The sequence below is a fragment of the Tupaia chinensis genome, unplaced genomic scaffold (assembly GCF_000334495.1).
Source record: "Tupaia chinensis unplaced genomic scaffold, TupChi_1.0 Scaffold000285_1, whole genome shotgun sequence".
In the NCBI taxonomy this organism is placed as follows: Eukaryota; Metazoa; Chordata; class Mammalia; order Scandentia; family Tupaiidae; genus Tupaia; species Tupaia belangeri.
The window spans coordinates 1,337,137-1,348,948 of record NW_006159769.1 but is presented as its reverse complement, the minus strand read 5'-3'; the positions used below and the strand labels follow the sequence as shown (position 1 = coordinate 1,348,948).

General features: G+C 40.7%; 1 protein-coding gene across 2 annotated transcripts in view; it reads left to right on the top strand.

The window, feature by feature from the left end:
• PRPF18 (pre-mRNA processing factor 18) overlaps window positions 1–11,598 on the top strand; it is a 20,706-nt gene extending 9,108 nt beyond the window's left edge. For both annotated transcript variants that reach the window (XM_014588522.2, XM_027772577.1), the window contains exon 5: window positions 10,791–11,598. In XM_014588522.2, coding sequence (XP_014444008.1) covers window positions 10,791–10,871 — 81 coding nt within the window. In that variant the 3' untranslated portion in view covers window positions 10,872–11,598. The remainder of the gene's footprint in view (window positions 1–10,790) is intronic.
• Window positions 11,599–11,812: the final 214 nt, after the last annotated feature.

Genomic DNA, 11,812 nt, shown 5'->3' with positions numbered 1-11,812 from the left:
GAGTAATGAGTATAGCTTGCTTTGATTTTAAGTTTGTTTTCTGCAGTAATAAAAAAATTGTTGGGGCCAGCAGGTGGTGTGGTGGTTAAGGCATTAAATCCCACATAGCTGACAGCACGGTTCAAGTCCTTGACCTGGTGGCTTGAAAATAAGCCTGTGCCCCAAATCCCTAGAGGAGAATGGAGGAGCCATCCCCCCAAGGGGTAATTTCTTACTTTCCCTCTCTCTCTGTCTGTCTCCAGCAAATGCACGCATCCTATAGCCCCCCCAAAATAAAGTCTTTTTGGTACATGGAGATATTTGTTTTAACCATTTATTATTATTATTATTATTATTATTCAGAACTAAGATTTTTGCTATAGGGTACATGCGCTCACCAGTGACAGAAAGTGAAAAATCACTCCCCAGGGAGGGTGGCCACCCCACAATCCTTTTTCCTCCCTTCTCTCCTCAGGATCTCGGACATGCACACATGCCCGACATGAGTTTAAAGCCTCCAGGTCTAGGACTTGAACTGTAAATGTGGTCGACGTAGGAGTCCAGCAACGTAACCATTATGCCATCTGCTGGTCTCAATGGTTTATTAATTTATCTGGATATAAACAATTCTTACTATCCAGGATATGTATCCTATATCCTATCTTATGCCAAATTATTATCTGTATTCATATCTTTATATCCTATGTATTCAATATATTCTGTAATGCTTTTAATTAGTGGCATAAAAAGTGGCATACGTATAACATAAAACTTATACTTAAATAGTATACTTAACCATTTTTAAGTATGTAATTCATCGATTAGACTCTTTTTTTTTTTTTTTAAGAGAGAAAGTTTTGCTATGGGGCCTGTGTGTTCACCAGAGAGACAGCAGAATGGAAAGCAAGATATCGCCCTTGCTCCCCAGGGAGGATGGTCACACTACAGTCCCTTCTCTTCCAATCTTCTCTCAGGGTTTTGGGCATGCACTCAATGCGTCCCCAGCATTAGTTTTAAGCTGCTAAGTCTGGGACTTGAACTGTGGTTGCCTACTTGGGAATCCAGTGATATGACCATTATACCATCCGCTGGTCCCTTTGAATTAGACTTTAAATGCAGAACATTTTCCTAAAATAGAATACTGGTGTTTTAAAAATCAGTATAGATCAGTGCTTTGTGGAAGTCATTAAGGAGCCATTCTATTTCCACTGTAGAATCTGGGAAGGCTCGCACATGGAGACTATTAGGCACTTCTGAAAAGGCAGACCATGGGAGGGAGCTGACAACAGGTATTAGTTGAGGATTAGGATAACTAGTCCAGAGGTTGCTTTCCATACTAGCCCAGTGGGGCCCCTGCACTTCTCTCATCCAGCAGAATACAAGTTCACTTTCTGAGGGATTTGTACCACTGGGAAGCTTGAAATGCGATACCAATAACTGGAGAATTAAGTGGAAGTCTAGATGCTGACCTCCTGGAGGAAACGGGACCTTTATTTCATGTTCTCTGCTAGATTTCTCTGATGCTGGCAGAGAAATCTAGTGAGGATATTAGAGGGTTCTCCTCTATGCAATTGTCCTAAGAGAAAAGATCTAAGTTACTAGCTTTTAGTGCTCCTCCATTGGGAATAAAAGAAAACAAAACAGCTTTCCTCTATCTCATTCTAAAATGAAGACACATCAACAAGCCCTGCTCATTCAGGGAGTTTCCATTTAGTTCTATAGGACCTTACTTACTGATCACTATGAATATTCACCTAAGAAGCATCAGACATTCAGAGAAAGCCTCCAGGACAAAGATATCAAAACACATACATGGAGTGGGGGTGGGGGTGGGGGCGGAATCAGAGTACAAGTATTATACAGGGAATAGAAAAAAATTCTTCAATTAGACAGTATAATTACTATCCTTAGATAAGGTTGTAACCATGAAATGACAACATGCTACTAAAAAGGGTCAGCAAATCAAAATGAACCCTTAAGAGTTAAACGTTACAATAGAAATTTTAAAATTAAACAGAAGATAAAGTTGAAGGAATATCCAAAGTACGAAAGAAAAGAAAAATGGCAGGATGAGGTCTGAAGCTATTCAAATTCTGGAACAGGTGAACAGAGAAATCAAAGGGTGGGAAATAAGAATTAATGTAAGAGGGATGGCCCCATAGTGCAGCGGTTGAGTGCTGTGCCTAGAAAGCTGGATCCCCCACAGCCAACTACAGTTCAAATTCTAGCTCTGGCTAGAAGTATGCTAACTTGAGAAGTATGCTGGGCTCATGTGTATGCATGCCCACAATCCTGATGGGATGGAGAGATGGAGGAAAAGGAATTGGGAGTGTGACCATGCCTCATGGTGGTGTGTTTTCTTTTTCTCTCTGGTGGTGGGTGTACCTTCTGGAAATTAAAAAAAAAAAAAAAAAAGGGAATTAATGCAAAATAACTACCCCGAGCTAACAGTCATGAGTTTCTAGAATGAAAAGAAGACTTCACTGAATCCAGAGCCAATGAATAGGAAGGGTCTTCCCTAGAGCACAATAATACAGTATTGGAAGGCCAAGTTTAAAGAGAAGACTTTAAATGTTTCTGGAGAAAAGAAGTAGGTCCCTTACAACTAAAGCAACTAAAATACCATCATACCTCTCATTAATAGTACTAGAGGCTAGAAGGCAGTAGAGAGGTACCTTCACCATAGCAAGGGAAGTCATTTCCAACTCAGACTTATCTTCTATCTTCTTTTTTTTTTTCTTTTTTTTTGGGAGAAGATTTTGCTATAGGGTTGCGTGTACGCGCCAGACAGAGACAGAAAGCGAGAAATCACCCTCCAGGGGGGATGGCCACATCGCTATCCCTCCCCCTCTATTCTCCTCTTGGGATCCTGGGCACTCATGCACACATGCCCAGCGTGAGTTTTAAACTACCAGGTCCAGGACTCAAACCGCAGTCGACTACATGGGAGTCCAGCGACATAGCCATCACGTTAACTGCTGGTCCCCAGACTTATCTTCTTATGTGAACTATTAATCAAGGGTGAAATAGGCTAATGACGTTTTCAGACAAAGTCTCAAAAATCTGACCTCTCATGTACACGTTCTCTGGAATCATTATTATTGTAACTACCACTTGATTTTTTAAGTTTGCTATAGGGTACATATACTTGCCGGGGAGGTAGGGAGGGAGAGAGAGGTAGAGGTAGAGAGAGAGGTAGAGATAGATAAGTAGGTAGATCAATTGTCCCCCAGTGGGGATGGCCACACTTCAATCCCTTCTTCTCTTGGGATTTTGGGCATGCATACGAATGTGCCCAGTGTGTTTTTCAAGCCACTGATCCAGGACTCAAACTGCTCACTTGGCCATATGGGATCCAGCCACCTTAACTACCACACCACCTGGCAAGCTCTGTAGCTACTGCTTTTTTTATAGTACTCACTACGTGCTTCACTTCACACTTTATAGCATCATTATGAAGTTGATACTTTCATTTGTCTGTTTTACAGTGAAAAAAACTGAGTGCAGAGAGAAGCAGGTTCCCACAGTCCAACAGCTAATCAGTGGTGGAATTAGGATTTGAGCCTGGGTCGTCTTCACTCCACAGTGTTATACTATCTGTACTGTGGATGTCATCCATGAAAATGAGGGAAATAAACAGAAAGATCCAGGAAATAAGATCTAGCACAGAGCAAGGGGAAAGGAGTTCCCGGGTTGAAGATGAAGGGAGTGCTCTAGGATGGTAACAATACAAGTAGGTCTTGAACTTAGTCTAGAATGGAGCAGACAGAAGACTCCAGGGAAAAAATGGAGTAGATGAATTACAGATTGAACATCCCTTATTCTGAAAATTTGAAATCCAAAATACTCTAAAATTAAACTTTTTGATGGGACCAGCAGATGTTGTAATGGTTACATTGCTCAACTTTCACTTGGCCAGCCACAGTTTGAGTCCCAGACCTGGAGGCTTGACTCTCATGCTGGGTGCATGTGTGTGCATGTCCCAAATCCTGAGAGGAGTGTGGAGGAGGAGGGACTGTGGTGTGGCTATCCTCCCTAGTGGGAATTTCTTACTTTTTGTCTCGCTCTTCAGTAAGCATATGCACCCTATAGCAAAAATTTCTCTTAAAAAAGAGAAATAAACTTTTGACTACCAACATGATGTTACAGTTGGAAAATTCCACACCTAACTTCATGTGGTAGGTCGTAGGCCTATGCTGCTATGCAAGCATACTATAATAAATGACCTTCAGGCTATGTATTTAGGATGTATATAAAACATAAATGAATTTTGTGTTTAGACTTGGGTCCTCTCACTAAGATATCTTATTATTTTTTAAATATTTATTTATTTATTTTTATTATTTATTTTTAATTTTGACCAGAGAGAGAAAGAAAGTGAGAAAGCAAGCCACCAGGTCTGGGACTTAAACCACAGCCATGTGAGAGTCCAGCACATTAACCACTATGCCACCTGCTGGCCACATATATCTATTATTTACTTATTTATTTATGGAGAGATTTTTGCTATAGGGCATGTGTGCTCACCAGAGAGACAGAGAGAAACAGAGAGATAGAAAGTGAGAAATCACCCCCCAAGGGGGATGGCTATGCCACAATGCCTTCTCCCTTCTCCTCTCGAGATCTTGGACATGCACGTACATGCACCCGGTGTGAGCTTAAGCCACCGGGTCCGGGACTCGAACCATGGTCAACTTCATGGGAGTTCAGCGATGTAGCCATTACGCTAATTTCTGGTCCCTCTTATTATTTATATATACAGTTATTCTCAAATCTGTAAAACATCCTGGATCCAAACACTTTTGGCCCTACACATTTTGAATAAGGGATACTTAATGTGTTTGGTTATATTGAGAATAATCTCATTGTTGGGGAATGAATTAGAGCAAAAAAATGGAGAATGAATAAAAGTATTGTAATACACTAGGTAGCTCTGCTTTGAGCATTATTTCTGTAGTCTTCATGAAGTAAACTCTGAATATTTAAAAAAGCAATTAGTTATTTAATTTTATTTATCATATTATTTTTATTTATTTAATTTTTTAGAGAGATTTTTGCTATAGGGCACATGCACTTTCCCGAGAAACAGAGACGGAGAGAAAGTGAGAAATCACCTCCAGCAGGGATGGCCACACCACAATCCCTTCTCCTCCATTCTACTCTCAGTATTTTAGGCACACATTCTGGGCATTAGTTTCAAGGGTCTGGGTCCTGTACTCAAACTAGTGGCAACCCTATGGGAGTTCAGGGTTGTAACCATTGCACCATCTGCTGGTTCCTCATTATTATAATTTTTTAATTTGCTAATAGGGTATGTGTTGTCACCAGAGAGAGAGAGAGAGGGCAAGTGAGAAAATAAGCTACTACACTAGGTCCAGGTCTTGAACTTCGGTCTGTCGTGTGGGAATCCAGCATCATGCCACCTGCTGGGCTCAAACCCGAAGTACTGATTTCACTAAGTTTTGTGACTTGGGGAGGCCACAGAGAAAGTGCTTTTAGGTGTATACCTGCGGATGTCAGGCCAGTGTAAGTAACCCTTCACAGGAGGAGGTTACTAAATGTCTGAAACAGAGAACCAAGCACTATCAGTGTGGTACTGTTGAGAAGTAAGTCTTACCTGAAGAAATACTTAAAATATTGGAAGGTGGTTGTGTCTAGGGAGTGGGAATTGGGGGTTGGAAAGAATGAGGCTCAGGACTGCTATTGTTTGATATAAGAATTATGTAAAATTTTTTTCTTGAACATATACACAAACCCCACAGTTAACACTTGACTCTTCTCTGTCCATCACTGCCCACAGCTTTTGTCTGTCAGCATACCTTTTTGATTCTGTGTTCAAAGTAATCTGCACCCTGATCCTTGGTCACCTCCTCCATGACTGCCTTCTGGGGCCAGTCACCAGCATCTCTCACTGCTTCTTGGAGTGTCGTCCCTGGTTCCTGAGCTGCTGTCCTTGCCCCTTTTCGGCTTACCAGCAGCACCCAGGCTCATCCAGTCAGTAGTCTCATGTTGCCTCTTGCTCAGAGCCCGTAGCAGCTCCCTGGTCCATTGACACTGTCAGAGCCACAGCCCTTCAGTCGTCCCATTTCCACACGCATCCCTTCCCTGCTCCATTTTCTCCACAGCACTTAACCATTGTATGCATTTTTTAAAAAAATCTATTTATTGTGTTTCTTATTTGTCTTCCTGTGCTAGAAAGTGATCTTAGTGACAATGGGATTTTTTCCTGGTTCGTTCCCTGCTGTATTCCCAGAACAGTACATGTATTATTTTTTAAACAAATCAGGTAAAGATACCACCAGATTCTAAGCTATTTTTAATAAGCTTAGCTAAAGCAGCTCATCATCTTACTGGTTGAAGCATCCACAGACAATTAAAAGCTGAAATTCTGAGGCAATCTCATTTAAAAGATTTGTTTCTACATGGAAAATAACCATTTGATTGCCCAGCTGCCATGGCACAGCAATAATACAAGTGCCTGGCAAGGCTGGAAGTCATGGCCAACCGCAGTCTGATCCCTGGGTTGGCAGGAAAACACACAGGGCACACACACAGGTGCCCAGGATTCTAAGGAGCTGGAGGGCTGGGGAAAGGAGATTGCAGCGTGATGGGTGAGACTCTGCTGTTGAGGTGCCCCTCTGTCTCTTCTTTCTCTCTCTTTCTCTCTCTCTCATGCATACATACATGCACCCTCTGTTATGTAAAAGGAAAGAACTATGCTTTTCTGAAATTACATACTGTTGAGTCTGTGATGTACTATCAATACTTACTGCAAAAATGTAGTATCTGGATAACTATTTATGTCTGTTGAGTTTCACAACCTTTGGCAACTAAGATTTCAGCCAGAATACAGCTTATATTTACTGAAAATCTTAGTAAAATTGTAGAGTCACAGCCACCTGCAGGAGCAACACCTAAGATTCCAGTTTATAACGTGAGGAGTCTAGGAGTCCTGCTGGCAGTTGGCCTTTTACTTGCTCATGATGGTGTCTGCCATGTTTGTTGCTGACAAAAGCTATTGGATATTGCATCAGGAGGGAGTTCTCCTTTGTATAATAGCTTTGCCTCTTTCTTCCTGTTCCGTTAGGAAACTTGGAATATTAATGATATCTCATATATTGTCATGGCTTCAAATCACAATTCCATGATTAGAATTCACGCAGGAGAAGCAGGACTGTGAGAAGGAATCGTCTTTATCCTAAAGCAATACCTGATTGGCATAGGGAATGTGCACACACACACACCAAAAAAAAGAGTAAAGTAAAGTAAATTCTACTCTCTTTGCACTGCTTCCAAAAATCTTTTTTCTTGGAAAGCAGCTGAAAGATAGCCTCCTTCCACATCCCTAATTCTTAAATAGTGTAACATAGATAATGTTTGAATTCACAAAGGATTCTAAGTAAAATATTTCTTTGAAAATGTTTTGTCTTGGAACCAGCAGTTGGCCTAATGGCTATGTCGCTGGATTCCCATGTAGTCGACCACTGTTTGAGTCCTGGACCCATTGGCTTAAACTAATGCCAGGCTTGTGTGCGTGCATGTCCAAGATCCCGAGAGGAGAATGGAGGAGAAGGGATTGCAGCGTGGCCATCCCTCCTGGGGGTGGTTTTTTGCATTCTGTCTCTCTGTCTTTCTGGCAAGTGCACATGCCCTATAGCAAAAACATCTCCCCCCCCCCAAAAAAAAATTTTGTCTTTATTCTTGATAGAGCACATGTAAACACACATGAAAAATAAAGAGGAGCTACCTCCATGGGTATTTAACATTGTGATACCCTCCTTGCAGTCCTCCAGCCTGTTGGATCTTGGACACTCATGCACCTGCCTGGCGTGTTTCAGGCTGGCTGGGCTGGAGATTCGAATCTGGTGAAGGATTTCCCACATGGTTACCATGTCAGAACAGCTTTTCTTGAACAGTGTATTCCTGTAATACCATGGGGTTGGCCCATCTGAATAAAATATTTTGAAATCATGTTTCACTGATGTTGAGTCTGTTAGAGTATAAGTCAGTTCATAGAAGTAGTAGTCTTATTCCTTACTTACATCAGGGCCATAATGATTTTTGATTTTTTTTGGAGAGGTTTTTGCTATAAGGTGCGTGCGCTTGCCAGACAGGCAGAGACAAAGTGACAGAAAGCAAGAAATCACCCCCCAGGGGGGATGGCCACGCTGCAATCACCTTTCCTCTCTTCTCTTCTTGGGATCTTGGGCACACACACACATGCACCCGGTGTGAGTTTAAGGCACCATGTCTGGGACTTGAACTGCGGTCGACTACATGGGAGTCCAGCAACATAGCCATTGCACTAACTGCTGGTCCCGGGGCCATAATGATTTTGCAGGGATTTTTTGTTGTGGTTTGTTTTGTTTTGGGTAATTCCTCTGAGCTTAAGTGGTATTATTTAGGTAATTATAGAGTAACAATTCTAAATGCTTTATGATGTTTTAGGTACCTGTTAGATCAGCATATATTTTGAGGCAATTATTTTGTGCTTCTTCCCCAGATTTCCAGATGTTTTTTTTGTTTTTGAGTCGTGTAACTGTAGCCACATGTTCTGTTCTCCCACTGTGTAGTGAAGCTCTTTCTTGTTCAAAGAACAGATTATGTTTCAATGTATTATTTCAAAGGAAGAAAATGAGTTTTAGGGATATACTAATTAAGTACCAGGCACTGTGCTATATATACTTTCATATACAATATCAATATTATTCTAGGCCTGATTGTAATTAGCCTTTGCCCTGTGAGGATAGGATTTCATTGTTCTTGGTATTGTGTTGGGAAGTAGGTAGTTTTATTTTTTGTGAACCCAGAGAAATTTTAAAATAATTAGTGCCAAATATTATTTTAAGGGTCATTAAAATTAAGTTGCCTACTATTCTGTTTTAAATAACTAATCAATATCTCAGTAGTTGTGTTTCTTTCACTAAGACATTTGACAGTCTGTCTCTTTGTAAATAAGATTTGTGGGCTGGTAATTCAGTTTTTAGCATTCATTGCTGGCTGCTGACTTTTCCCATGATTGCTCTGGAGAGAGATCCACAGTGGTATGTTGCAGGGTTCTGCCTTTGTCCCTGGCCTGTTTGTGAAGGATACTGAGAATCTGGGTAATGACTTCGAAGGCATGTTTACGCAGTGGTGGTTCAGAAAGCTAAGAGCAACTTAAGAGCCAAATGCCAACAAAGAATTTTAAAAGGTCATACCGAAGGATAAGTTGGAAGAGACTGGGTGATCTTGTCTTCAGTTAAAATCCCTTTAGACACTGGAGAAAAACTGCAGAAGTAGAAAGCACTTGGATTTTATGGGATCAGTGGGAATTCTCTGTATGTGTTACCGTTGCCCAAAAAGAACCACAGGCCATGGAAACAGGCTACTGGTGGGGTGGGGTAACTTTGGGAATGTTGCGCTCAGTTTTTACAATTAATCTAAAATGTTTTCTTCATGTAATATTTGTTAAATATGTAAGTGTATATTATGAATATTAAACAGAATATCTAAAAACCTTACTCCCAGCTTAAGAACTAGAACATTTGGAAGGCCATTTAATCTATATTTTCCTCTGTCCCAGAAGTAACTATTTTCCTGAATTTATGTTTGTCATTTCCTTGCTTTTGGGAGAATAATTCTACCATGTTGTGTGTGTATCTTTAAGTGATTCTTTTTCACTTGCTTTTGAATTTTTAATGGTATTATACTATATGCAGTCTTTTGTCACTTGCCTTTTGCATTCAACCTTATTTATCTTTTTAAAATTTATTTCTTTGATGAGCAAGAGAGGCAGAGAAAGAGAGCAAGAAAGAGAGAATACCTACCTCCAGCCCAGCCTCCAGCCAGTCCCAGATCATGCAGGTGCATTCCTGGTGTAGCTAGGGAAGTCTCCAGAGTGGAACTGGGAACCTTCCTATGAGGGATTGCCTTGCAGAGCATCATGTTTTGCTGCTGTGCTGCCGTCTGACCCCATGCAGTTCTGTTTCTAAGACTCATGTGTATTGGCCTTTCTCACCCAGAGTTTCTCATTCAATGACAACACAGAAGGTGACTCGAGCAGCTCTTTGCTTGTGTACTTGTGGCACATCAATAGTACGCTAAATCATAAGACACGTAGGAGAGAGGAGGTCATCTCATTATGTGCAGTGGGTACTTTAGGCTGGATAGTTCTAGCTTAGTTTACTATTGGAACCTGATAGAAAAAGACTAAATTATTAAATGTAGTTATAGTTCAATCATTTTTAGTGCTTTAAAACATTTCATTTGAGGGGACCAGCAGTTAGCTTAATGGCTATGTTACTGGACTCACATGTAGTCGACCACAGTTTGAGTCCTGGACCTGGTGGCTTAAACTCAAGCCTGGCGTGTGTGCGTGCGTGCCCAAGATCCCAAGAGGAGAATGGAGGAGAAGGGACTGCGGGGTGGCCATCCCCCCAGAGGGCGATTTCTCATTTTCTGTCTGTCTGTCTGTCTGTCTGTCTTTCTGGTGAGTGGATGCACCCTGTAGCAAAAACCTCTAAAAAAACCCAAAAACAAAAAAACCTTCATTTGTGAGCATACTAAAGCTTACGTTTATGTATTTGGCTATAGATAGAAATTTGAGTTGTTTTTAGTTTCTTTGCTTTCTTGTTTTGTTATTATAAAAAATGCTGTGATGAACATTCTTCTAAATATCTGAGTGCACATGAGTAATTGTTTCTCTGGAATACATCTGAGTGAATTACTGTGGACTATTTGCAGTAACAGATTGAATGAGTACAGAGGAGAACAAGCAGGAACAGTCCCAACCATATAACAACCAACCTTTATTTTCTTTATCTTCTTAGGGATTGAAGAGATTAATGACCATTTGCCAGAAACACTTTCCGACAGATCCATCAAAATGTGTGGAGTACAATGCACTGTGAGATCTGCACGGGGGTAACAGTGAGGAACTCGAGGAGGCGTGGTGCAGGCTTCTGGGATTACCAACAGGCACGAGGGAAACAAAGACTGGAATCTCTGGTTTCTTGCGTTCTACCTGATGCAGCTTTTGACTGGTTTAAGAATTGCGTTGGCTATCATATCACATCTGACTGCAACATGATTTTGGTGTCTTAATTTCACTTTAAATAGCTAAAAAATCAAATTCTACAGACTTTCTCCACAATTTAAATTAGGCAACGGCAACAGAAGAAGTTTAAGACGACCTTTCCCCAGAAAACCAGAAGGGTGTGCATAGAAGATTAAGAAACATTTGAGACTGTACTTGATTATTTCTGTAAAATATGATAATCTCACATTGTCTTATGTAGTATTTATTGAAAATATTTTTATATATTTCAACAAAAATATGGAACAAAACTTTGTTAATACTGAAATGTTTATAGTCCTTTTGCCATCTTACAGTAGAATTTGAATGTAAAGGTAACTTAACTCAAGTGTCTTATTTTTCTTGCATTTTAAAGCTTGCTTTTTCTCTTCAGGATGGTCAGTTTTAGTATTTGACATAGCTCAGGGCAGATAGAATTAACAGGAAATAGAGGTTTGAAAAACAAAGATGATATATTATACAAACATAGGTTTAAAACAAAATAACACCAGTGCCTGAAGTTCATGGCGGCAAAGGCGTTGTAAAGTCAGCCTCTCGGGAATGGGGAAGTTATGATGATGCTGGTGGTCGTGGGTTTCCAGTCACACCCTGCCAAACAGAGGAGGGTGCCAGTACCAATGTCACCACCCAAGACAGAATGTCCTGGGCTGATCTTCCACCAAGCGAGGATTGTTGTAGATTTTGCACAGTGTCACGCAGTGAAAGCCCTGGTTGAATGATTGTGACTAATCCATACTCTTTTTTTTTTTTTTTGGA